This window comes from Enoplosus armatus, chromosome 21, assembly GCF_043641665.1.
Source record: "Enoplosus armatus isolate fEnoArm2 chromosome 21, fEnoArm2.hap1, whole genome shotgun sequence".
Lineage (NCBI taxonomy): Eukaryota > Metazoa > Chordata > Actinopteri > Centrarchiformes > Enoplosidae > Enoplosus > Enoplosus armatus.
In genome coordinates, this window is record NC_092200.1 from 17940836 (window position 1) to 17968824 (window position 27989).

General features: G+C 44.5%; 2 protein-coding genes across 2 annotated transcripts in view; both read right to left on the bottom strand.

The window, feature by feature from the left end:
* Positions 1 to 27989, bottom strand: part of abcd3a (ATP-binding cassette, sub-family D (ALD), member 3a) — a 201023-nt gene that overhangs the window by 7819 nt on the left and 165215 nt on the right. The window contains exons 2-9 of the mRNA XM_070927890.1: positions 8115 to 8780; positions 6676 to 6712; positions 6449 to 6547; positions 5345 to 5433; positions 2632 to 2701; positions 1459 to 1556; positions 958 to 1081; positions 459 to 515 (exon numbers count right to left, since the gene is read on the bottom strand). Of these exons, the coding sequence (XP_070783991.1) occupies positions 459 to 515; positions 958 to 1081; positions 1459 to 1556; positions 2632 to 2701; positions 5345 to 5433; positions 6449 to 6547; positions 6676 to 6712; positions 8115 to 8224 (684 nt within the window). The 5' untranslated portion in view covers positions 8225 to 8780. The remainder of the gene's footprint in view (positions 1 to 458; positions 516 to 957; positions 1082 to 1458; positions 1557 to 2631; positions 2702 to 5344; positions 5434 to 6448; positions 6548 to 6675; positions 6713 to 8114; positions 8781 to 27989) is intronic.
* On the bottom strand, positions 10391 to 15937 carry f3a (coagulation factor IIIa). Its single transcript, XM_070927804.1, has 6 exons — positions 15680 to 15937; positions 14312 to 14423; positions 13767 to 13960; positions 12850 to 13031; positions 12582 to 12747; positions 10391 to 11089 (listed from the first exon to the last, which is right to left on the bottom strand). Exons 1-6 carry the CDS (start codon positions 15744 to 15746, stop codon positions 10944 to 10946), a joined length of 867 nt encoding a protein of 288 aa, XP_070783905.1. The 5' UTR covers positions 15747 to 15937; the 3' UTR covers positions 10391 to 10943.

Genomic DNA, 27989 nt, shown 5'->3' on the forward strand with positions numbered 1-27989 from the left:
ACCAGGAAAATATACTGCACCCCCCCTCGTTCCTATTTAAGTAGGTATGGCATGTCAGTATTTCCCACAGGATTTTGTAGCACTGTGGGGGGCGGACCTTGGCCCCTCTCAGGGGATCTGGGTGCATGCTCCCACGGAAGGAAATTTTGTACTTATCAAAGTGAAATGCATCTATCTAATGCATTTTGAGAGCAAAATGAAGAGGCTCGATATATGAAGAATAAAGTGCTCTTGTATACAATTTAATCAGAAACACAGTGGCTGTGTAGATATGAATATATAACACTTTAGTCCACGCCCACCTGTTGGTCGGACCTCACCTTGTGTATGATATACATTTTTCGGTTCATTATGAGACCGTTGCGGGCCGCCATAGTCCAGGTAATTCATGGGAAACACTGGTATATGTACTACTCGTATTTCCACAGACTGAAGTAAACATAAGATAAGCTGCTTACCTGAGCACCGATAGCACTTGTCAGCTTGAAGATGTACAGGCCGATGTCCAACAGAGGCTGCAGGACAGACAGAGGACAGGAAGTTTCACGAACAATACTTCGTTGGCGGATAGAAATGTTCAAACTGTGTTTGGTCTCAAAATCATTTGGAGAAATCTGGTCCAACTCGTGCCAATGGAGGATTTTCAACATTTTCAACACAAAGACATCTGAATATCTAGGTTATATAGAAGATTCTTTTTTTTGGTCTGTTTTCAAACTGCACTTCTATTGGCCCTCTACAGTGGGCTGCATATGAGGCTGTCAGGGGGAGTGTCATGGATAAAGGGTAATCTGCTTGGCATACAGAGCTTGAGTGGTGGTGCCACTGAAGCTAATTTCACTCTATGGAAAGACTTGCACTGCACTCCAATCTATTAATCATACTGTTTCTAATTCGCTGTGTATTCTAGGAGACTGCGGAACATTACTCAGCTGAGAGCAAAACAAAGTTCGGTACCTTGCTGAGGTTGGAGTACAGGTCCACCACACTGTTGCAGAATTTCTCCACATCCTGTGTCAATAGCTGATCTGCGTTGGCTATCCGGTTGTCCAGGTTTCCCATTTTGTAGTAAGTGAAACCTCTGGGGAGGAGCCAGAACACAGGGTGAGCACTCAAAAGAAGCCGGGAAACACACGGAACACAATGCTTCTACTTTGTGACGGAACAGCCAGAGAATCTCCAGGTGTGTCGCAGGTTCCAAAACATCGGGTTAGAATGACTATTTGTTCCGTCTTTCACACACACCCACTGAACATATTATTCATCTTAATTTAATTACATTTCCGTTGCTGTTGAAAACACAGCCTTCCAAGACTGCACATTGACAGATTATTTGTAAGACCCGGCTATAGTTAGCAACTTCTCTGGGGGAAACCCTGCAAGGCAATGTCTTTAAACTGCTCCTAACGTCTGACCAAAGATATCCGATTTATAATTATACAAAAAAAAAGTACTTACTGCAGGTACTGGTCATACAAGTTCTTTGTGAGCCTCTCGCGGAACCTCAGCTTCAGCTCATTTAGACCCAACTTCAGGAAGTTGTTCACCAAGGCTATCTGGAATGACCCGGTCACACATAACACACAAGAATCCATTTCTCACTGTGAGCTCACTGCTTCAGTACAGCTGTACAGGTTTTAGAAACTTTATAGTATTCATGCAGCTGTTTTTAGTGTGTTTTGTTTTTCAATTAGAAGCACAAGGCAGGGAATGAAAACATGCAAAAGCAGAATATCTAGTGATTTTACAAGAGCAATCCAAACTCACACTTTACAGAATTAGGCGATACGGAGATAATCTATGTTTTTCTTATTGTCAACAAAACAAAAATGACTTATTGTGTGTGTGTGTGTGTATCCAAAGCCTATTATATCTCATTCCTCTGTGTTCCCTCTGTTTTTGGACAACAATAGAGCTCTATTGCTCCATCAATGAGCAACACTGGGTGACATGTTCCTTTATTACCATGAACACACACACACACACACACACACACACACACACACTGTTATGCACACTGTTACACATTGTATTTTTTTTGAATTTTTGAAGATATATACGCCTTCAGTGGGAACCAATGGGCTTGAGGCTGAGTGCCACAGACAGGGTAGGGAAGTCAACAAGTATCGAGAGACGGACTAACATATTGTTGGTTTTTGGTCTTTTCATGGGTTTTGTTGACAATAAAAAAAAATAAATACAGAATTATCATTTAACATTGCAGCATACAAAAAGGTGCATATGCATAACGGCAACACACTGCTCGTGTTAGCTCAACAGAATGATCACGCTTAAATGGTAGTTGTTTTTTTTTTTTTTTAAGTGTATGAAATGACTCAATGAAAACAATCCACTATCGCCAGGGAATGAGTAATTACACAGTAGAAGAAAGAAATGGCATTGTTTTTCATATCAGGTCTCCTCTGTACACTTTTGACACTTTTTAAATCACAAGTGAAACTGCCCAAAACAACTATGTGCAGGAGTATGACCTCACACTGACCTACAGATGTGTTACAAAGTAATATATATATATATATATATATATATATATAGCATATATAGCAATTAAGATCACACTTGAAGAGTGTGACCAAAAAATAAAGTTAACAAAAAAAAAAATGCACTTACAAGTGGCATGAATTTGATGAAGCTGAACAAGAAGGTCTGGAAATCTTTTGTTGAGCGACCGATAATTGCACTGTAAACCACAAACGCACAAAGATGAGCGAACATTGCCAAGAGAGTCAGTGTGACAAACGCTTAAAACTTAAATTCCCCCCTCCCCTGTGGGATCGGTGCAGCTTTGCAGTAACAGTGGAGTCCTGACAGAGATGAACACAGGAATACCATTCAATTTATGGATTTCCGTGTTATCTATTTTTTTTTTTTTTTAATGAGGCACACTGGCTTGTGGACAAACGTTGGATGGCTGTGAGACACTAGCGTGCCTTCAAAACAGTGTTTCACCGTTAAGCCTAACGAGGGCTGACCCAAAAAGTTCGAAGCTTCTACTGATATTGTTGTTACTGTTGTACGACTGGATTGTATATCCATATGGTTTATGTATTGATTCAAGTCTTTGGCTTTGAATTGATGGATTCAATAGACACTGGCCTTTGAATGGAGCTAATAAAAGTTACTATGTCACATTTTTTCTTTCTAGGAGGGCCTGTGTAACAGAGTGTTGCAGGGATCGTTTTTGTAGGCCAACCCGGAAGTTAGCATCGCCCTGGTTCTCTCGACAAAAAGCCAACGGGTTTCCTCCGTGGGATTTTGGATTATTGCAGAAAATAAGCTCTGTGGCAAAACAAAACGTTTATGATTTACTTTTTGTTCAGCAAGATAATCTTCACTACTGAACACTACTTTTATGATCTTTGAAGCGTAAATGGAATCGCCAGAAGTAAAAAGCTAACGTTATATAGCTATAAAGGAACTACGCCACTGCTGAGCTTCACTTTGAAGAGAATATAGATAGATATAGAGTATAAACACGACGACATATTTTATGTCGTAGAACAAAACGTGTAAACCTCTTAAGCTTGTGTTAACCACAGACCTTCTTTCAGGCATCTAACCAAAAACCCATTCAAAAAACCCATCAACTTCCAGACGAGGGAACTGGAACTCATTTCCTGCAGCACTCAATAGATAGAAGGGTAATAAGTGGAATTTTTGCATTCCTCTGAATCGTTTCATTATTTAATTAGACGCAAGAAAAAGTTAATTCCTGAAACAGGTTGCTCACTAATGTCAACAGAACGTTGGCTGTTACTAATATAAATTAGGATAATTAATATAAATTTCAGTGAAATCATAAACACATAAATTGAATGGAATTTTAACAATATTAAATTTACCACCTGATAAAATCCACAGGTCAGTGTTATGGCTTGGAAGGAAATGCAGACCTCAAGACAGTAAGTGATGAGAAAGCACAACATGACACTATTACAAAGCGAGATGTTAAAACTACAGCGTTAGTGGTTTAAAGCTTCGCTTTTTTCCACTTCTACAGACAACCTGCGGTGGACAGTTACCCCTGGTATGACTGCTATGTAGGAAAAAAAGTGCCTCTTGAATAGACTGATGTCTCTGCTTATAATACCGCTGTGGAGAATCAAAACAAAGCCATAAGTTCCTGCAAAGAATCAAACAGCAAACAGAGGGCAGAACAGGTCCGTTTCAGCCGGCTTCAATATTTTTAACGGATTGATACCGTGACTGACTGACATTTAGAAAGCTGGGCAAAGACAGCGCTATACGCCGACCACACCACTTTAGTTCCAACTATGTTTAGCAAAGCAGGTGAAATGTACAGTGCAGTCCCTAAGTAGCAACACAGTGACACACTTTTTTTTTTTTTTTGGTTTGGACAGTTTTCATTGGAGCTACTTGACCACCAGATACATATTTCATATTTGTAGAGCAACATGACCAATAGGACAAAAACTGCCTCTTTTTTTTTTCATCCCAGAAATATATCCAGCGCAAGAGGCTTGTTGTCTAAGGCTGAAGCAGAAAACCTTGATCATGCATTTATGTTGGTTTTTACTATTGCAATGCCCTCCTGAGAGCTAAGCTAACCCAGCCCACTGACGGCTAATGAAAAAATTAAATGGATGAAGGGTTAGGGGGAAGTCATACCCTGGACCACTGTTTATACGAACGGTCCATGTTTATACGAGAGGTCCTATCCAGAGCCCCGAAAGAAGCTGACAAGGAAGCTTACAGTACCTCAAGAGCGAGACAAGAACTGGTTAGGCTCTTTGCCTCTGCGCCTGTGGCCTTTCTCCAGTGTCTCTCTGACCTGCGTAATCTCTAAGGTCATCTGGCTCGGGCCCTCTGGATGTTACAAAGTTAAATCTAAAGTTGGTGAAGCTGCTTTTTAGTTGTTTTTTTTTTTATGGGCCTGGAATGGCTTGACAGACATTAGATGATGCTGATGGCAGTGAGCTCTGCGGATTACCCTGCTGAACAAAGGGGATTGTTTAGGCTAAAAAATGCTGTACTACTACTACTACTACTACTACTACTTTCAGAAGTCAAACAACAACAGAAAGTATTTGCGTGGCTGTAAACCACTGTTTGTTTGTTTAAAATCGAATGTGCTGAAGCCAAAACTAAAAAAATGTGTCACTGTCCTAATCCTCTCAGACTGCACTGTACTGTATATAGTTCTACTGTCAGTCAGGTGTGGACATTAAGGACTGACAGACTTGACATGGCTGCTAACGTCGTGCCAACATAAAACCCACACTATACAACAGAAGTCACGAATTGGAAAAATGTTCATTTTAAAACAAAATAACTATCCAAGCGTGACGCCTTGAAGTCTGACCTTTCGATCATGGTGCCGTTCTGGATCATCCACACGTCACAGTAGGTCCTGGCCACCAACATGGCAGCGATAAAGATAAGGTAGCCAGTCTGTGGTGAAGACAACAACCACGGAATAGTTAGTTAGTCGAGCCAGTAAAACACGGCAGATCATAAAGCACTTTATCGTCCTGCCCTTGACTCGGCTCATATCTGCTGAAATGTTTGGATAAGACTGAATGGAACCAGAGGAGCCATGTGGCTGTGACCTTGGCTTATGGAGCTGATCTATCCGTGTCAAAGGGCTCTGCTTTTTTGACATGTTTTAACTAACATCTAATAAAATGTTTTTTGCAGCAGCTGTAGTTTTTCTAAGTGGACCTACTGACCTCCACTAATATCGGATGCCTTACAGATGGAAGATTATTCAGTAATGCAAGAAAACCTCATCTGAAATCACACCAGAAGCAGTATTTTGGGGTTCATCTGACATCCTGAGAGAACACAAAATGTGTGACATTACAAAACACTGCGATTGTCTATGCAAAAACAAAAATGATGCATAAAGCAGCGTGTCTCCCCTTTATGCGGCCCTGCCTCTTTACCAGCCCACTCTGAGTTCCTGTCTTTCGAAGTGTGCATGAGAGGGTGTTAAACTTGTGTTTACATCATAGGTTCTTAGGATGTCAGACGAGCCCCAAAACACTACTCCGTCGCTACTGTTGTGGCTGCAAAAACGGCGGACAAGTTGTTTTGAGCGTCACGACCCCCGCAAAATGACTCGTTTCAGTGTCAGGATTTGATCAGTTTGGTCCGATAACATTCTCAAAGTCTATGCATCAATTATCTAATTATCTCCATTCAAGTCAGCATAGGGCTAAACGGATAACACATAAGTCTCTGAAGCGTCCGCTCTGCCTGTGGGGCATTCTGATTTCAGTGGCTCAGAATTAGTAATGTTGAAACAGCGCACAACCTTTTACTGCCCCTGAGATCTCTCCAGTCTGTCTAACTTTCCTACACTGGGTTTCATTTGGGGAAACCGCTTCGATGATCTGGACGACTGCTGGATGTATAAACAAAATGGTGAAGGCAAAACCAGCCCAACAGCAGCTCGATGTCGTACCTCCATGCAGAAAACTCGAGGTACCATGATCCGCAGAATCTGGAGGATTCGGAGGAAGAAGACCTTGTCCACTGCAGCACGGTCTTTTCTGCCATCTTTCTGTATGAAGACACACAACAAAAAGGGGAGGGGGGGGGGGGCTCATATACAACTACAGCTAACTATTTATGAAAAATGTTATGGAGACTTTATAGGCTGCGGGTACTCAAACATGAAGATTGACATACCTCAGCGTTGACCAACAGATCTGAGCCTCCTTTTCTACTGCAAAGAAAGAACAATAATTCAAATCAGACAGATTATAATGCGGAATTGGAATGTGGTAGCTATTCCTTTAATAGCGCTGGCTGTATTGGAGTACTGTGGCCAACGTTGCAAATCAGATAACTTGATGGTAATATTGGATTTTGACATGATTCTTGCATCGATGTGATGACTCGATTCGTCAGACATTTCATTTGCGGGATCAATCAGAAACGTACATTCCTGTCTGGTTATTTCATCAACCAACAGTTTTAATTCTCTACTAATTGTCCAGAAATCTTGTATCATGATCAATATCAATATTGTGAACATGAAATTAGAAAGCAATAGCAGATTTTTATCCATATCAGTTTCCGTGATGACATTAGACCATTTTGGCACGGAAAATGTAGTGTACAGCGCTATGCTATGCAATATGTTTTATGGAGGAAGGATGTGCATTCAACTGGTTTCTTACTATTTGCTCCATTTTGTTTTCTGGAAAACGCACTGAACTGTGACCCCAAAACTGAGGCACATACCAAACCTTGAATTTTGTGTACCGTTACGCCCCTGATCGTCCTTAATACAACACTCACATTAAATGGAATGGAATATAATGCCCAATTTTAGCATTTTTACAGTGTTACATTGTCCAATCATGGCTTACAGGCAATTCTCCCAGTGCCTGTTTTGCCCTGCCATGTATGATTGCAATACACACGTTGTGGGCATTCTTTTGAAAGACTTGTGCCAGTAGTTACAAATCGTATTTAGAGGAAGGTGTCAGGGTCAGGTGTGTCATTTTAAGCTTCTCTTGAATATCCTCTTTTAAACGTATTTTACAGCATTACTCACATATTACGTAATTCAAAGAAAGATCATTTAAAGTGGCTTATAACAACTGTGAACGGTTGAGTGAGTCTTTCCTGGGAAGACATACACGATTCAATTGGCCGTTTTTAAACATGGAGTTTGGTGTATTCGTTCCGTCCAAGCGAGAGAATCGCTTTTAAGAACAATGTCAGAGATTCAAATAACTACGAAACGGTCGAGACAGCTCAACACAAAGACACGACAATGAAGCCGTTACCAAGTTAGCCAAAGTTACACAAATTGGCCGTTCGTGGGTGCAGCAATCTGTTGAGGTGATTCTTTTTGGAACACAAAGACATTCGTTGTTTGCACTTTGCTGGCACGGCGGGCAAACTGCGCAGAGCGAGAAGCCGCCTGCTCGCTAAACATGGTCGTGGATTCAGGAGCGTCCCAGCGGCAGGTCGCTGTCACCTGTCAGAACTGGGGAGTTAGCAGTTGCTAAAGAACCTAACATCCCGGCCGCCGTCACAAACTCCACCGAAAGCCGCGTATTTTTTCCCCGCACGTCAAAGCAAACCCCAACGCTTCCATGCTGCCGCACACTTACCCGTCCTGTTTGGACGCCCGTCTCCTGTGTTTCAGCAGGTATAAAACGAGCAAAACTCCGCCTGCTATGGAGGAGTTTTTCGCTGTCAGATATTTACTGAAAGTCGCCATGTTTCTGGCACGACGACCGCTTCGCTCGGCTGGAGTTTGCTTCAGTTTAACAATGGCATTCTGGGAGTCTCAGGTCATTCTTCTTCTTCGTCTTTTTTTTTTTGGTTTTTCTTTTTTTTTTTTTTTTAGCGGCGTTTACCGCCACCTTCTGCTTCGGAGCGTGTACTGGCGATTAGATCCTTCATGTTATTCCTGTTTCTCTGATAAAAATCAAAGAAAAGTCCACTGCCTGATCAACTGGACAGGTTCATTATTGCGTTTTATATTAAGATGGTGAATTCCAGCCTTCCTGTATCTTCGTGCATATGTTGCCTTTCGTGTTCACTGGAAGGCATCCAACAGGTCTATGTGAGCAGTGCCAGGTTGAGGAGTCTGTTGTGCATGTATTCATGGATCGCAATAACTATTATCTTTAGCATGCTGTTTAAATTTGAATTAATTGTATTGAAAAGGACGTTTCTAAATGTTTGACTTTTTCAATTATACAGAAATCTTCCCCTTATTTCAGTGTTACATACATACATACATACAGCGCTTAACAAATGTATTAGACCACCTGTCATACAAATATTTTAGAAATCTGTCAAAAACTTGTTTCAAACTAAAAATTGTATTGTTATTTATTAGGCAAACTGGAACAACTAAATAGTCCTTATTCACGTATATTAACCAAACATCTTAATATTTTGTACGACCTCCTTTGGCCCTGATAACAGCTTGCATTCTTGCAACCACTAAAACAAATGTTTCTGTTCAGGAATGCAAGTAAATAACTGTAACTTGGCATCTCAATCAAAAAATAATAATGTGCTTTACTATTTTTTTCTGCTTTTTTTGTAAAACAGTCAATTTGAGAATTCATGGCGATTTGAGTAATAGTGACCAAAAGTTTTGGAATTGGTCCACTAAATGGCCTCAGCCGGATTTCTGACAGTTTACACGACCCACTCAGGATGAACTAGCAGCGGCCCATCCTGTCAGACTCGTCCGATGAACTAAGCCTATCACTTGAAATGACCTCCCCACTGATCGTGGGCAGCACATTCTGTCAGGTAGGAAATATAAATCAGAGTGGACTACTTCCTCTATAAATGTGGTCAACTAGCTGTAATTCCATGGGCCAACTTATTGATTAGTGCTCAGCATGCAAATACAGCAGGCAGAGCTTTTGGCCCTTGGCCTGGTGGGGAGCTGGATTTCCAAAATAAAAGCCCCAGGTGGCAACAGGAGCTTGCTGGGGTTAATCATTTCAGATTTCTGCATTTTAAGCAGCGCTTCACTGCTGTGGAATTCATTCTTTGTTTTTCGGTCGACTACTACTTCTGCATATTTTAAGCTACAGGAACCATTCAAATGGAACCATTTTTTTTCCTACCATTTATACTATACACCAAAATAGTGTGCTTTTTTTTTTTTCAACAATTACGACAACAGAAGTGAAAGCCATTGACAATATTACAGTTCAGCTTCCAATTCTGGCAATTCATTTCACACTTCTGCCTTTTCGGCAATGCTTTGCGGCTCTCAGCTGTGTGTTTAGCAACTCAGTTCATCTGTCTGATATCAACGCAAAGCATTTTCTTCTCTCAGTCTTTCCAGCCAATTCATGCCAACTACCAGCTTTTTTTCTCGTTTCAACCTCCAGCTTTTCTCAGCAGTGCCGTCGACGCATTTTGAGCTTTAAGATGTTTCAGGCAATTCGTTTCACATTCCTGCATTTCCAGCAATTGCTTTCCAAATAATTTTCTGCAGGAAATGCAATTTTCTTCGAGTTGAGTGATATTGGCCCAGGCTGAGAGCCACAATGGAGCCTTGCTGGATGCCCTACACGCATGAGAATGCTTATCTAATAATAGATAGATAATTCATCATAAACGTTCTCATATACTGCATCTGTAACAAAACAACAAACCTAGTTTATTAATATTGGCAATTGTTCTTAAGCAGACATCTTAGCCTCCTTCTGTTTTAGCAAAATGTTGATTCGTAAATAATGTTGTCATCCCAGCCGTAATGCTGGTTACCAAAATTCGAAACAAAAAAGTACTTTACCGCCACATTAATGACTTCTTAATCCAGCATCATCATCTAACAGTAGTGACAGTGAAATGGCAACATATTACTTTATTTTTTTTTTTTTTAAATGTACAAATTGGTCGTGCTCTGTAAAATTGCATGACTACTTTTATTTCACCCCACAAGTATAAAACACCATCATATACACATACGTTAATTTCATTTAAACAATAATAAATAAAGCCTCGGATACAAAAATAACATCTGCTAGATCTCGATTTCCCATAAGGTGTTCCGCTTTCACCAGTCTCCCAAAAATCATCATGACAATTATTTCATGTTAGAAAGTGCACTACATATAAAACCAGTTGGTAGTGTTTATCGACAGTCATCAGAGGTACCACTCACCAAATATACAAAAGACAAGGAATGGAACGTTACAGCTAGTGTGCACAGTAGGAGTGTTCAAACAGTGTTTTCTGCAGCATGAAAGGACGAAGAAAGAATATAAATAGGTCCAAGATATTCAGGCAGTTTCACAGAAACTAAAGGAATGTTGGACTAGATCTGCCCCGCAACCCCCCCGCCCTGCTCTCCTCACAGGCCACAATCCAGTTCAGCATGTACCGCATGTTCCCACAGTGATGTGTGTGTGTGTGTGTGTGTGTTTGTGTGTGTGTGTGTTGGAACACACACACACACTCTATACATTTTGGAGTGGCAATCCTTCTTTTCCTCTTTTCAGAGCTTTCCTCCTGCGCTTGCAGCAGACCACTGTGACCGCGATGACGAGGCCAATCAGCAGCAGGACGAAGAAGACGGCAGCAATGATCACCCCCACTGAATACACTGTGGAGGACAAAACAATACAGCACGTTACATTAAGGAGCTTTACTTTGCGTTAAAAGGCTAAATCCCCATTCTATACTACGCTGTCTATACTATAGGCTGCGATATTTATCACGTCCTACAACACAAACATCTTCAGAATGGTGTTCATCGCAGCGGGGGGGGGGGGGGGGGTTTGTCGTGTGCGCACTTGTTATATTTCTTATTGAAATGGTGCATTTGGTTGGGACTATTTTCAGCGGCGTAATCCACATTTGGTGCTCTCGAGAGCGTTTGGGGGCAGCAGGGCGGCGTATGTGGGAGGGAGACTAAATAAATGGTAACAAATAATTACTTTACCAAACCTATCCTTTAAAATCAAAAAGACTCCTTCTTTTAAATGTCCTCATCAACAATGCGCCACACAGGTTATGAGATATATTGCGTGCAAAGTTGAGGTTTTGCCCCCGGGTGGAGCAAAAAGAAAGGTATCCAGAATAGGACAAGTTCCTGCAAGCATCTGGGTGGTTCAGTTGCATTTCTTGAAATCCAAACAAGTTAACATGAGTCATAGCTTCATTTTAACTTCCCGTCATCCTCTAACAGATGCGTGGCTGGACCTCCAGCAGTCACTGAGTGACTTTGTGTGTGTGTGTGGTTGAGGTGATAGGGAGTTTAACGTGCACGTGATCAGTGAGTGTTTATGTTTTTCCTTCTGCTGAATCAATGATAATCACCTACGAGGCACGTACAGGAATGTGCCACCTGCAAAGATATAGTTGCCTATTGCTTCCACAAGAGGGTGCTGTTGGATTCCTCATTGATCCTTCTGTCTCAGTCAAAGGTGGAAATCTGATCTTCTAAATCAGGTGCTTTGATTGATATTGTTAAAGTGTTAAAGGTCCCATATTCTGCTCATTCCAGCTCTATCTTTGCATGATTCACAGGTGAAAAAAGTCCTTATGTATCTTCTCCGGGCCCTTTCTGCAGCCCTCAGCCCCCCCCCTCCCCCTCTGTCTGAAACAAGCCGTTTGAGACAAACTGAACAACCTCCAAACACTTGAAGAGTAGTTCCTGAGCAGAGCGCTCCGATAACTCTTGGTGGGGGCGTAGCTGAGGGTGGTGACATCACAACCTTACGGAAGTCCTCACGGCTCGTTTAAAGGCGCAGTTTCTGAATACGGGCTGTGTTTCATTTCTCCGTGGACTTGAGCGTTTCGATGCTTTCCCAGTATTTATACAGCACCCAGACCTGCTTTATAATCAGACACGACATGGAGATCTCACTTGAACCCATGCTCTGCCTCCTTCACGACAGGAAATGACTAATAGGAGATCTGGACGTGTGCTCCAGCTGTTTTATGTATCCAGGGTAGGTACATTGAGCTTGGCTGTGGTTTTCAGCTCCACCCTGCCTAATGTCAGGTGCCCCTGAGGGAGGGTGTAACTGAATCGCTTGCTTGCCCCACAATTTTTCCTGCCGGCAGCCCGTCTAAGAGTCAGGACAACTCACCTTCCAAGAAGGACTGGTCGCTGTGGGAGCACTGGGTGTGGCTCAGCTCCCCCAGCTGCTTGTCGAGGCTGCGGCTGGGGATGTAGGCCTGGACGTTGAAGCAGTAGCTCTCCCCTGGGCCCAGGTCTGTCAGCTCTATCACGTTGGTCTTAGAGTTGTACACTTTCTGCACACAGCACAGGAAGGAAAACATGTGGTATGTGTGTTTGTTTTGTCATTTTTTTGGCGCGCGTTGGAGGCCGATGTCGCGCCGTCTGCTGCCACTCACCTTGCCGGTGCTCTTATTTTTCCGATAGGTGACTCTATACTGCAGCTGGTCGGAGAAGATGTCCCTGATGTTCAGCTGGCGGCCATCTTTGAAGAGGGCGGTGAGTGGGTCGCTCACGTACAGGGTGGTCTTCTTTTTGTCTGCGCTTACCTCCAGCTTGAAGTCAGGTCTGCCTATCTCAGCTGCGGAGGAGGGACAATTACAACGTTGGTCTTAAATTTTCACGGTTCCTATTATTGCAGTCAGGCAGGTTGGAGACAAACCGGTTTAGCATCCGGACCGTCTGAACTAGAGCTGCAGCAATTAGTTGATTAATGGATTCTTTTTCAATTCGTTAAATCGGCAGGAAAAACTAACTGGCAACCCTTTTTCTGCAACGGTCTGTAGTTTAACGCTTGTTCCCTGTCTGGACATGCTAATAAACTGACATGTTGGGACAGCTGGTGGGACAAAACAAGACAATTTGATGACATCACCCTGTGCTCTAGGAAATTGTAATGGGCGTTGTTTTGCTTTTTTTTTTTTTTTTTTTTATTTGATGGGCAACGGTTTTCTGATTACACACAGATCAGGACGATTGATCGATAACGGAGAAAATCATCTCGCAGATTAGCTGACTGTAAACTTAATCATCAGTTGGACAAATGGACTGCACCATGTTCCCCCTACACCACGGGGGGAGGGGGGAAGTGTTTGCTGGGAATATTCGATACATTTTATTTCATTTATTTGTCCTTAGTTCATATCAGGCGCTTTACTGACATGTTTTGTGGTTATCGATGTGTGTGTTTAAATGGTTATGTCTTATGTCTAGTTCTCTGCTTTTTGTAAATAAAGAAAGTTTTTCAAAAAAACTGTGACAGTGTGTGTGTGTGTGTGTCAACATTATGTTGATTTAAAAAAACAAAAACACCTACTGTCTTTGTAGGGGCAGAATCGTGGCGAGCTGGTGTAAGGGAACTCAATGAGGTCAGAGGTGGCCCCCAGCGGGGGTTCGGACAGGACGTCAGCGGTGTAGTAAGCGTTCAGGTCAGTCAGAGAGCTGGACAGATCACACACTGTCTTGGAGGACCGGATGCAGAGAGGGTTCCTCTGTTTGTTCTCGCCAACCCTGCAGTTAACAAGTCACATTATTTATGACGGCCAGCGAACGGCGTCTTAGAAATCAGGCAACAACAACAACAACAACAACAACAACAACAAAAAAGGATCTTTAGAGATCTCCGGCCTAAAATCGACATTCCAGTAAAAGCTTTTTCTGGATCATTAACGGACTCTTATCGTGCCCTGCTGCCGTTCACCTGTCCTTCGAGGTTACTCGGCGAGCACGTCAGAGGGGGTGGCGCACACACACACACACACACACACACACACACACACAAAAACTCTAACAACCTGAATGAGCTGCAATGAATAAGGCCGGGAATGAACAGGGGAGCGGGTTTGGGACGCAGGTACTTACGCAGAGAACTCCACCGTGTAGGAGTAATCGGCCGTCGCCTCGGGCCCCCAGGTCAAGGCGGTTTTAAAGTTGCTGGATTTCCAAGTGACATTCTGCGCTCGGGGATAGGAGCCTGCAAAAAGGAAAGGTGAGGCGCTGAAGGTCAGTCAACATTCGCAGATACAGTGAGGGTACACATGGGGTCTGTGAGGCGGAGACCTGGAACACTTTGTCACGCAGGTTAAGTCGTTGCCTGACTCTGAGCGACACTTTTTCTGCGGGAAAAACCTGAAGCGCAGTCCTTTACAGTCCTTTAAAAAGAAATAACAAACAGCCAAGTGCTCAGGCGCAAGCGCTTCGTCAGGCGAGATCATCTAAATCAAGCGCTGAGTGAAAGGAGTTTCTCTTATCAGCCGCTCATAACACATTCCTCCGTCATGTGTTTTGTTTGTTTTGTTTTTTATGGACTGACTGACTGACTGTTCGGTCACTACCACAAACACCTGTGGGGGGGGGGGGGTTTGTTTTGACAATAAGCAAGTGTCCCTGCACAGACCGACAACAGCCTGATGATGCAGGCCATTGCTTCCTGTGGGCAAAAGTGTGTGTGTGTGTGTGTGTGTGTGTGTGTGTGTGTGTCTGTCTGTGCACATTCAGGTGCCACAGGTTTGTAATGAATCCCGTCACAGTTAGGAAAAGTAGGACAGTTGAAAATCTGACCGGATGACAGACTTCCCGTCCCGCAGTGAGCAGAAACAGAGACCAGGCCTTTCTGGGAATGTGTTTAACACCGAAGGCTGCGCATTAAAGTGCTGCAGCTCCTCTTGACTTAAAATGGCAGGAGTAGGCATGAATAAGACCTTTACAAGCGAATCGTTTTATATATATTCTTCAATAAATGACCGAGTTCTGCTGGAAAGTTGACCCCGCAGAGAGCGCACAGTGACCTTCCTGCTCGTACCACAAATTCTCTACGGAACCATCCGACACTCCTAACAAGTGAGTCGATACATACAAACAAGAGTGTCTGTGACAAAATATATCTAAATATAAAAAGACAAGAGTGTGAGTTGAAGCCCTGCCCTACCTACACTGTGACCTTTACAGCCCACAACTTCAGATTTGCTTTAAATCCACGTGTTCTCTTCTTGTCACCCAAAGGAGCGCCTACATGTGCCCTATAACACTCCCTTCTGTGTTCTATTGTATTCTATTGCCCATAATGTGGACTGATCAACACACTTTTACTCACACACACACACACACACACACACACACACACACACACACTCCTCTCACCATGACTCTGCCACTGGTGCTTGGAGTCGTCTAAAGTTTCAAAATAATTCTTTTTAACAATTAAAATGCGCAATGAAAGCGAGAGCTCACCTGAGGCAGGGTGTGTGGAGAGGAGGAAGGCAAGAAATAGAGCTCCTGGCACTCTTATTGTCACCATGTCGGGTACAGATTCCTCCCAAGCGATGTGGTCCAGATAAAAGACTCTGTGTGTGTGTGTGTGTGTGTGTGTGTGCGTGCGTGTGTGTGTGTGTGTGTGCGTTAGATCCGACAGATCAGCCTCGTCTCTATTCGGTCCCGGGTCCAGAAGTGATGTGATCCCCGTACTGTATGTGCTCAGGCTCCCGTTGCGCTCCGACTACAGAACACTTTATAACGCTGTCGCCGCGGCCAGGCTTGGCCAAATAAGGAGCGTCCGGCCGTGGCGTCACCACACTGTTAACACACGCAGCCGCAACGCAACGTTCCTGTCCCGCTGAGGTCACCCAGTGGATGCAGTCGGGGTGCTCTCCTGGATTACAACTGTTTCCACTCCAAAAAAAAAAACCCCGAACCAGGACCGCGCAGAACCCGTGACGTTTCACTGCACCAGACCTGCTTGTTTACATTCTAACGTGATCCATCATTTAGGGAACTCAGCCCGACGACAAAGGACCATCACAACAACAACAACAACAACAACAACATCAACAACAACAAAAAAGAGAGGCAGAGAAATGGTCAATCAGTTAGATAATAAATGCGGTGTGGTAAGTCTGTTCTTCTTTTAGCAGGATTAGTAAGAATGGAAGGTTTCACTTTCCTCTCCCACAAAGCAGGTTTTTCCCCTCATTTTGTAACCGAATGACTCAAAGTGACACCGGCAAGCATCCAAGCAGAGCTAGGAACTAGGAGCTCTACACACTCACAGCTAATCTTACACACTCTACTTAAAATCCCCCCCCAAAAAAAAAAAGTTATGTATGGTTCAAACTGCTGAATGATGAACCGACCACATTTCACAAAAAGCTCAACCTGTGGCTTCATCATCCTGCCGGATGGTGCAGCAGCGAGGGTGTCCCCCCCCCCCTCCCCTCCCCTCCTGAAGTTCTTTCTACACCAACTGGCTTGGTGCATAGTGCAAAACCTGCCCCTGTGGGGTCCCCAAGGAATTCACTCCAGAGGGCCAATCTTGTTTGAAATCAGACATATCAGCTGTCCATTTGCCCCATGAGATAATGGATTATAAATGGCAAAGAAGCCTCAGCCCCCCCCCCCCCCCACCCCCCCCCCCCCCCACCTTAAACTGCGATGATGTGCTCACTGTGGCCTCGTCCAGTATATAGTAGCTGGTGGTGTGGTCATAGCTTAAAGGATGGATGACACGCTCCCGAGTGGTATGCTGACCACACAGCTGTATTTTACTACGGCACGATGGAGGAACCAGAAGCCGCGGTTGGATGTGCCTACTGTGGCAGATCTGTGACAGAAACCGCAGCTCAGTGCGTGAGTCAGGACCTCCACTCATCACACGGCTCTCGAGTGGGTGACCTGGGGGCTTCTATTTATACCCTCAGTCTAGAGGAACGCTGGAGCTCCAGACGCACAGAAACGCCGCAGATTTGTTTGGGTTTGTAACCACCGGTTAACACGAGGGTCCGGCATGGCCGAAACGCCCTTTGTTCAGGCAGTTTTTTGTTTTTTTTTATTATTATTGTCAAAGTTGTGGTTCTTACCGTGTTATACAGCAGCCACGTTTCAACAACAATTCAACAGCGAAAGTCTCCGCGTGCTGGTTTTCACACGGCGGTTCCAGTAAATCACGTCTGTTTATTAAACGGGTTTAATGTGGCACAGTCCTTTTTAAGTGGCTCTTGTTTTTCTGGGAACATCTCCTATCTGGCACCGTGCCAGACCTTGTCCACCCCCCCCTCCTGCCACCATTATCCCTTTCCCCCTTTCCCTCCCTGGCAGCCAGGGTCCCCGGGCTGTATCACGGCCCACTGTGCCGCTTTGAATACCAGGGAAGCCTGCTTTGACAGGAAAAAGGCTGAATGCAAATGCGGCCAATTCAGCCAAATTCTTTTCCGAGGGGTAAGAAGCACAGCGAGAGCCTCTTTTGGCTCATTTTTTGGGGGGGGATTTGAGGAGGATTTTTTTTTTTAGTATTATTATTATCACTATTATTACAGGAATGACTCATCGGCGCAACATTTATCACGGCTGCCTCTTTCACATTTGGAATGGAATGATGGGGCAAAAAAAAACTCAAATAAGAACTCTGATTTCTCCCATTGTTTTTCTCTAATGAACAAAAATCGATTCTGTGATGGATGACTAGATTCAACCAAACTACTGGGGGGGGGGAAAAAAATCTTCATGTTCCCATCTGCAACTACCGCAGTAAGCCGCAGTCCCTTGGCTCTGTGGCCCATTGCTTCACGTAGAAGTATACAATGGCATGAGCTCATCGGGCCTCTCTGCCTGTATTTGTACGAGGCCGTGCTGCGGTGCAGAGTCAATCAGCTCCGCCCGCTGGATTTCGGCCTCGCTCGCTCTGCCAGGCCTCTTCCTGGAAGTAAGGGGAGGATCAGCCGGGCAGCATGTCTGGGTGCTAACACTCCTCTGTTTGCTTCGTCAATCAACTCAGCTGTAGGTCATCGACAGGCGCGAAGTGGGCTCTGGTTCATTTCTAGTCCCTGCTGCTATACTTACAACCTGCGTCCGAAACCACCCCCCCCACCCCCTTGTCCCCTCATTCGCTATACTCCCCATATAATGGATATTCAGTAGTTTACTCACTGTCACTGTGGACAGGCCGTAGAGTTGCTCGACTGTCATTTTTGCATCTATAAAAATGTAGCGCACTGCATTGTGGGAGCAGAAAGTAGGCTACCATGAACGTACATGGATCTGCACGCTTTCCAATTCAGACGCTCAGATAAAAGTCGAGGTAAACGTAGCGGGCTAAACAGTAAATAGCCACAGCCACAGACCTCACTGTGACTAGATTTCACTGGATCTGCTTTCCCTGCAAAATAAAAGTCCCCGTGAAACACTGAAACACATTTGTCCCAGACAGAAGGCAACAATACTCAAGGTAAATACTTCTGCAGTAAGCGATATGTCAGTACGCACTGATAAAATATTATTACTCACTGACGAAATGTCAAGACCCATAACTCGGACACACATTGTGTGAGCGTAAGTCACACAGCTGGGAGGACTTGTTGTTCTCTTTCTAGTTCTAGAGTGTGAGTCAGAGTTTTACAGTGAACCATCTTCACTTCTCGTGTTTGTTTAGAGTTCTAAGGAAAAGGAAGTGTCTTGCTTGATTCTTCAGGGTGGTGGTGGTGGTGGTGGTGGTGGGGGGGGGACGTCTTAAGGACTAAGCCTGTGAGGCTGGGCGACATCCAGCGCTTCCTGTTTTGCTTATCGTATATTTACTGAGAGCCTGCATCCTCGGCCGGAGAGTGCAGCCCCTGAGCACTGCATGCAGGTTTGCCCGAGTTGAGCAATGAATTGGATGAGTTTGATACATGTAGCAAGTACCAACATGTATAACATGTGTAAATCAGGGCCGTCATCCAAGGTTTGGCGCGTTGTAGGAAACAATTATATTACATTCCCTTTCTATAATCAACCCACGTTACACTTCTCCGACTAACTTAACTTTTTTTTGGAACTGTTGGAGGAAAAGGCCAAAGTTAAAGCTGAAGAGGTGGCTGTGGGTTTTTAAGACATCCCAACACTCAGGTATTTTTTTCAAACCTGGCAACATGTTAAGGCAACGCCTAGTTCACCCAGAGGACCACATACCTAACATTAGCAAAGCAACAGTGTCCACGCTGTGTCCATGCATACAGGTATGTCCATTCGGGGGAAACCACCCATCCACAAAATCCTGGGACAACATCAAGTCCGAGCTCAGATGTGTCGACCCGTTTCGCACACAGCCTGAGCAGACTGCCAAAATTGTATCGTGACAAAATGAAAAAGAAACAAAGTACGATGTGCGGTACAATGCACCAAAATCAAGTGCTGCAAATTCCACCCCGATAGTTCCTGTCTGGAAGAAACATACTGGTTTGATAGAAGCTGGGATCAGGTGTTGTTTGACCGCACGGTAAATGTATTTTCTCCTAAAATGTCGTTTTTAAAAAAAAAAAAAGCATTAAATATATGTTCAATGGTTAGCAGTGAGCTCATTCAGCGGTTTCGACTGGGATGGCCTGTTTTTGCTGCAAGGCCGAAGGAGGCACGCTGGAAGTCAATCAGCAGCAACAAAGAGTGTCTACAGTCTACAGCCTGCTTATCGGCCACCTCAGATGACTGATAGGAGCGAACCACAGGGTTTACATTCCTGTGATGGAGGAGAGATTGGACGCAAACAGAGCAGCCACTCCTACAGTACAGGCAAACGTATTGTAGTCATCTCCAGAGGTTTCCTCGACAGGTTTAGTGATTGTCCTGAGGTTATTTTGGGGGGGGGGGGGACAACAGATGCAAGTGGACAAAGTACAAGCAAGATATGCAGCACCAGTGCGGGAAGTCATATGTCCTTTTTTTAAAAAAATGTTTTAACCATGACAACAATCTTTTTCTAGCTTTAGTTTGGTTTTTAGTCACCTAACTATAACTGTACCTTAACAATCAAATCAGGTGAAATTGATATAACCGCGATTTTCCCTGAAGGTTAGATGCGTAGTTGTGCATTAAGGGGTTACAGCATAGATGTGGAGCCTAGGCTCGTAGCCTCTGCAGGCTACAAGGTAGTTTACCTGCACCTCCCCAAAAATGCTATGATATGTCGGGGCTATGGCCGCAAGTAGACTTTAGCTCGGGCCGCTAGTGTTTTTTTAAATTTCTGATGCTGTTGGAGATTGTAGATAGTGGCAACATGAAGCGAGCTGAAGAAAGACTCAGTAATCTGCTGCTTTTCACTAACACACATCTAACAAAGACATCTCCACTGCTAACTGAAACCACCGCTCTCGCCAGGTGCAGATATTGTAGGAAGAAACATTGACATTAAACATTAAAAAACAGGACTTGTGGTCCCGTTCGGTGCTGTTTTCTGTCCCAGGCACCTCATGATGTTCCCTGTCAGGACGATCTCGGTGGTGCAGGATTAGAAATTCCTCAGTATTTGAGGGGATACCCGGAATTTTCCTCAAGCGTCTGAGGTAAAAGAGTCACTGCCTTGCCTTTCTCACCACTGGGTCAGTATGCAGAGCCCAGGTCAGGCTCCTCTGTGACGTGGACACCAAGGACACCCATTGATATTAAGGGTGGCGTAGTTCCTTCCCTGCTTCTTCCGGACGTCCTCTCTCAGCTCCTTAGTCTTGTCTAGTCTAGTCTAGACACCAGCGGGTCAGGTCCTCTACTTCTTTCAGTTAGACCTTTTCATTGTTCGTCTGTGATCAGGCCCACCACAGCTGTGTCGTCAGCAAACGTGGTGATGGTGTCGGAGTTGAAAGTGGCTACATAGTCGTGTGTGTACAGGAAGTACAGCAGGATGAGGGTGGAAGAACGCTGAACTGTAGTCCATGAACAGCATTCATTCTCACATAGCTCCCTTTCTTGTCCTGGTGAGATGGGGTGGTGTGCAGGATTTGTGGACCACTTCCATCAGATGCTCTCTCTCTCTCTGTAATATAAGGGAGACAGTGCTTCAGGAGAGATAACGTAGTTTATACTCTGTATACTTCTTCATGTCTTTTTGAGATTCGGACATTCACAGTAAATAGTGCAACCAAAGCCACCATGTGTCCTACTGTGCAGTTACAAAGACTGGAACTTGTCTTTGACCAATAAAACACATCTATCATCCAGCAGGACTCTGGTCCAGCTTCTGACCCACAGGGAGTGGCTACAGACAGCAACGCTAGCAACTAAATCCGGCCTTGTTCCTGTGACGCTGGAAGTGCTGATGTGTCAGATTCCCTGGGTAGAGATAATGCCTGAATGAAAAACCGCCGCCGGCTGTAGTTGAAGAGCGGAGGGGTCACCAACAAGAGAAAGTCGTGTACAGTCAGACATCTCCCACGCTTGAGTGAATTCAGCCAATTCTGAGGTAGTTCAGCCCTGTTTCCAGCCAGCCTCTGACGTTTGATATCTTGTCAGCTCATTCGGTAGTTTTCTGGTGTCAATTATTTAATGCAGAATTACACAACACCACCACTACTGTAACCGCAACCTCAATAATGAACATAGAGTTGAATGAACACCTCTCTGACAGTGCCAGAAAACTGACAAAATTGGATCAAGTGTATTATTATTAAGAGAGAGAGAGCGGAGTCAGGGTGAGGGCTTCTTCAAGTCACTGGGATGTTGGGCTGGCCAAGGGCCCAGACCTCATTACAAGTTGGGAATTTTCTCAAGAGTATTTTCTGGAGGGAATATCAATAATATCATCAGCGTATATCAAAGGATTCATTCTTTGGAAATAGTCATAGGGGTATTTTACAATTTTTTATTCTGTTGATGGAAGTAACAAAACATTCAGAGTGTTTGTTTGAACGAAAGAACTTACAAGCCACAGGACCAGGGTTTAAGACGCTGAAGACGCAATCTGGAAACATAGTCCAATATCATGCAAAAGGTATCCGGGTGAAGTTAAAGGTTCATTTCCCGAACTTAGTTTAGTACATGCAACGGCTCAGACCACTGAGCAGGACATAAACGAAACCTTCAGAAAGTGTTTTTGTGTGAATCATTTGTAAAGCGGTGTCGGCTTCTATATCATTTCGAAATGATTGGTGGGGGGGGGCAACTTCATGTTTTTCAGAAGCTGGGAGGGGGCTCTTCCACGCTGACACCCCCCCCGGGGATCTGCACCTAATGGGGCCGACTGGGCTTTTTGCCGTGCCTACAGGCCAGGCTTCCCCCAAGCACCTAAACGCTAACCAAGAAGAAGCGGATCCACCCTGAGGGGCCAGAACCTGGGGGGTCGCACGCTCAGTAACGCTGATATTCAGCTCAAACTCAGAGACAATGCAATCACGTCGCGTCGGTGCGTAATGAGAGACGGCGACTCAAAGGAAAATGTGTCTTTAAATGGTCTTGGAGTCCACTGAGACCTCTAGCCTCTGAATCAGCTAAATTATGAGTCATAACTAATAGCAATTAAATACATTGGTTGTTTTAATTTTTTGACCTAGAGAAAAAATCATGTTCAATCATCTTAAATGTCTTAGCAAAGGCAGCGAGGGATGTTAGATGAGAGTGGAGGGCTGGCTGTGCAAAGTGCGAGTCTCCCACCGACAACTGATAGCGGTTGCTTGCTTTAAACCATAACCCGCGATCTCTGCCTAATCCTAACCAAGTAGTTTTAGTAATTACAACTTCGTACTCTGCAGTGTTTCGTCCCCTTGTGGCTTCAAATCCATGGCTGTATCACTCAAACTGGGCTGCATTGTATTCTATCTATCGCCTGCGCGTCTGTTATCACCACACCCGCACAAATGCAGCCATTTTCTTTTGTTGTTGTTGGGTTTTTTTTTTTAAATCACAGTGCTGTTTTTTGGGAGAGGTTTTTGGAGAGCCGGCAAAGAGTCAAATTTTGGAAAACTCAAAACGGGTTGGTTCGAAAAGCAATGAATAAATGGACGTTTTTTTTTTTTCACTCTGGTATGAGTTTTGTGCTATTCATAGTCGTCAGGAGCACGTTCAAGTAGTTTGACACTGACTCGCTTCCTCCAGAGCAAGTTATTACTTAAACTAGTAAACCAACCTCTTAGTTAAGATTTTTTTTTGTCAAACTACTGTTTCCAAGACCATGGATGAAGCTGAAGTGGTTTTCTATTGTGATCTAAAACTAAAAGTTACGGTGAACGCATATAAAAAGCCAAGAATGAATTAAAGGGCTTCAGTCTCTCTTCTTCTTCTCACTACATCAAATGTGTGTGTGTGTGTGTGTGTTATTAATAGTTACCAAAACAGCTCGGGATGTTATTGCATTGGTGTGTCAGTCAAACGTCCCTTTCCTGTTAGGTCTTGCATAATTTCCACTTTCGACACTGGACAGCTACTGCCGGTGCTATTTCGACTTCCACTACGTCTGGCACTAACGCTACCATTCAGCATGTGTGCTGCACACTCGGTGCTAGTCGGCAGAGTGGTATTAATCAAGTACCAGTAGTGAGCTGAGCCCAGACAGCCCTTTCCTGCAATAACACGTTGTAGTAAAAATCACACTTGAGACACCATCCTGTCCCACTCTCCTGGCAATTCCATTAGCCAGCCATTGTGCTCGTGAGATGCGATTAGCAAATGACTGGAGGAGTCGTGACTACATGATGTATGTGCAGTATGCTGCGTGCTGAGGTCAAAGGCCGGCACAGCGTTTGCTCTGTTAGTCAGTGCCGCTTGAGTGTTGGGAACATACAGTACTTAAGAAGACAATAGCTCAGGTGCACTGAGTTACCTTTTGTACGACGGCCCCCTCGTAGTCACGACTCTGTTAAAAACACACGGTGCAGTGCGAAAATACTGCGGCACCAGACTGAACTGCGTGGAGCAGTGAATTTCCACCGTCACAGACTGGGTGGGAGCGCGACGCCTCGGCACGCTCAGGAATGTGGAGAAGGGTTGTTTGGTGTGCTGGTATGCAGGGCTGTTGGGAGAGCAGAGGTGGGCCACTCACCTGTCGGAACATGACCGCCTGCACCTCATTTCCAAATAAAAACTGCAACGGGATCAGATGGAGAGATAGGTTTGTTAGCGTGAGTGTGCGGTGCAGGGGCACCCGCAGATCATGGTTCCTGTGAAAGGGGTCATGGCATGGCGGTGACGCACGTATGGGAATTCAGAATGAGCTTTTTCCAAGGAGGGGAGGACACGGTGTACCAAACCTGGAGGATGATAGAATAACAGTAAGGGAGGATGTAACGAAACAAGCTAGGGCATATTAACATTAAAGAAGCGCGGAGGATCCCTCGACCGGTAAAGCAGCAAATACTAACATAAGCAAAAAGCATGTCAAAAGGGAAAGGGAAAAAAAACTACAACGCTCAAATATGTTTAAGGAAAATCCCAGTTTATTAGTTATTTCAATAGTTTGTTGTTCTCGCCAAGTTAGTCTGGGAGATGTGGGAACGTGGTGACATCACTAGATGATCAGATAGGTTGGAACAGGCCGGACACACTTATTTGGAAGAGAAAACAAGGGTGAAGCGTATCATCATGACCCAAACTGGGCTCTGTAAACAGCTCTTTAATTAAGTGTGCAGGCTGGAATATTATTTTTTTTTCTGCATATACCAAAACAAATTAATTAATTCGTTTTTGCCTTTTCCTGTTGCTCTTCCTCTTTTACGTCTTCTTTCCCTCCTACGGTGTTGAAGACGTCAGCGATGAGGAGGAGGAGGAGGACAAGGAAGAAGCTTTTTGTTTCTGCTTTTGGCCATAAAAGAAAGAAACAAAACATAAATAATTGTAAATAATTCTAGCTGGTAAAGTGCAATAAAGTTTACTTGAACACTAACAGACTGGCTTAACAAGAACATTTAAAGGCCCCATATTGTGCTAATCTCCAGCTCTATATTTCTATTCTGGGACTCCACTAGAGCAGCGTTGCATGATTCACAGTTGAAAAAAGTCCTTACGTATCTTCTCCTGGCCCTTTCTGCAGCCCCTCAGTCCCCCCCCCCCCCCCCGTCTGAAACAAGCCGTTTTAGCTCCTGTCTCTTTAAGGCCCGCCTCCCTAATAGCCCACTTCCCTCTCATTGGCCAACTTCCTGGAAGCCTACAGAGGGGCAGGGAGAAGCTTCTGAGCCCCCAGCACCTCTTGAGTGTTTCTGGGGGGCGCAAAATTTGGCTCAACAACTCAAGGTTCATAGACAAAACAATTTGCAAAGTCTAAATAGTCTTTGTGCAGACACGGGTCCAGTGTGGAGCTGGCGGATTGCAGCACAACTTTTTCAGAGCATCATCGAAGGAGTAGGCTCCGTTTGTTTCTCTAAAGTAGGTTCGTTTACACTTTGGGAAAGTATGTGTGGATTATTCTGGACTTTTTGTCAGAGTCAATCCTGGATCAACAAGTTGATCAAAAACTTGTTCACAGATATATCGATGCTACACCATCGCAGCCCATCTCTGCACGCTGTAGTCTGTTTACATTTTCCCGTCGCTCGGCGCTACGCCATATTTTCTTTATATATATATATAAACATTTATTCTTGGATGTATGTGTGTTTGGGCCCTTCTTTGGGTCATGGGGCCTAAAGCAATAGTCTACCTTTGCCTAACGCTTAGTCCGCCTCCTCGTTTGAGGCCAGCACAGTCATCAGGGTGGGGAGTATCCCAGTAGCAAAGTGTTTATCATCTGCCAAAGCATGCACAACATGCTGATGGGAACTGGCTGCGACCCACAGAACGTGAATCACTGATGATCAGTTACGCTATTGTCTGTCCTCCCAAATCTGTGTTACATTTGAACTTTGACCTGGCACAGAATCTTGGTGTGCAGGTCAAGGGTGAGCACTTTTACTTTGAAGGGACGGAAAAACAACGCATGTGAGGCCACGATCAAAGTCTGGGAGTCAATGCAGACGCGTCCGCCCTGTTGTGGCTGGCTGGCTGTGAGGGCACAGATGCAGCCAGAGATAGCACCTGCGAGCCTTTACAGTGGGCGCGTCATATTTGCTTTACTGTCGCTTTGGATCCGTTATCTTTATTGAACGTACACGTCGGGAACATTGCGAGTGCCTGCGAAACCAGTTCAGCGCGGCCCCGCTGTGAACTCATAGACACAGCGGATGTGACTAAGAATGCGGTTGGTGCGTGGAAATTGACACATAACTGAGGCCACCGGCAGCTAAATATATACCTGCTATTGATTCGGAAACAAACCTCGGCTTGATCGATAGATTTTCCAATACTTGCACGTGAGTGACTCATCATCTGTATCAGCTTCCCCAGAAGTTTCATCCGTATTCCTGTTTTTCCCCCTTTGTCTTGGAATCAGGATCAGTTGCTGATTGGCCCATGAAGCCCGCAGAGGCATGTGTATATCAGCTGCACAAATAAACTTGACTCCTACTTGAACCGCTTCTAAGTGTGTTGTAAGCTCCTATTGTTTACAGGCCACCAGAACTGCACCATTCCATGTATCTGTAAAAGTACTTAAAACCACGCACTGGAGCTCCAGATGGAAAATGTTTCATATGTACGCGAGGTTGGCACAAAGAGCGTTTCAGGGATCTTGTGGTTCCCTAACATGCCCAGACAGTGACGTACAGTGGCAGACTGTAAGCTTTTTGACTTCCTGTTAATTGAAAGAACAGCATTTCCACTGAAATCCTTATATTCAACTAGAAAAAAAACAAAAACCTTGTGTCCACTTATAGTGCTTATCATGAGGGTCTGAAGGTCTGAATAAGAGAAGAACAAGACACTGAATAAACTGCCTGCGGGGGTTTTCGTTTACATTTCTCCCTCCACTTTTTTTTGTTTGATTGACTGATCAATCTTTATTTCAGTTATTAAATCAGAGCCGACGCTGCACGGTGTGTGTAAAACTAAGAGGATGGAGGGTGGTCCCCCAATATGGGAGGCAATGGTTTCTACCGATATCACATCCATTTTAACTCCGAAGCCGCAGGCCGTCTTCAGCAGTTCAGTGAGGACGTACTTTTTACTCTCACTTGAGTAGGTTTTTAGAGAAACGTCGTTACATTCGTCGTGCGTCTTTTATTATTTCTTATTTCACGCATTCAAGAGGGTCGGGTGGTCAGCTGGTCCCAGGTCTGCCGGCGCTCTGTTATTCTGTTACCAGCAAAGCCTCCACGTTACTGCTCAAAGCGGCGTAATGGCTGAAGCTACAGCAGGAGTAGGGCATTCAAATAGCGCCTAACAGCAGCTAATACTTCCACACAGATGTACAAGCGCACAGTGCGGCGGGCTCTGAGGTCAGTACGCCAGAGACCATTAACCATGACATCTCCCTCATCGAAGTCGCCGGGGGAAAGGGTCAACGCTGGCAATTCTTCGGCGTCCGCTGGCGAGGTGCATGTTATTTTTCACCTTTGCCCTGAACCCTTCGAACGCCCTCTCAGAAGCCCTCTGCCGGATCCTGTCCAACAACTGCAAGATTCCGACGATTGCCTCATCATCTCCCCTCCCTCATCGCTAGCCATGCCCCAGCTCAGCTAGTACACGACCCGGACAGGTCATATTCTTTCATATTTGCTTCCGCACTAAGAACATAAAACCTGTCAAAGTGTTAAAGTTAAAGAAAAGCTCGAAATTGATGCAGCAAAAGAAAACTTTTTCCTCTTTAAATCATTCTGTGTTCATGAAATCAATCATTCAGACCAAGAACTCCCACTATATCTGCCTCAGCCTAATCATCTGGGGTTACAAAAATGCTGCTCAAGTTTAAATAAAGTTATGTTTGTTATCTCTGGCTCCTCTGAGGCTC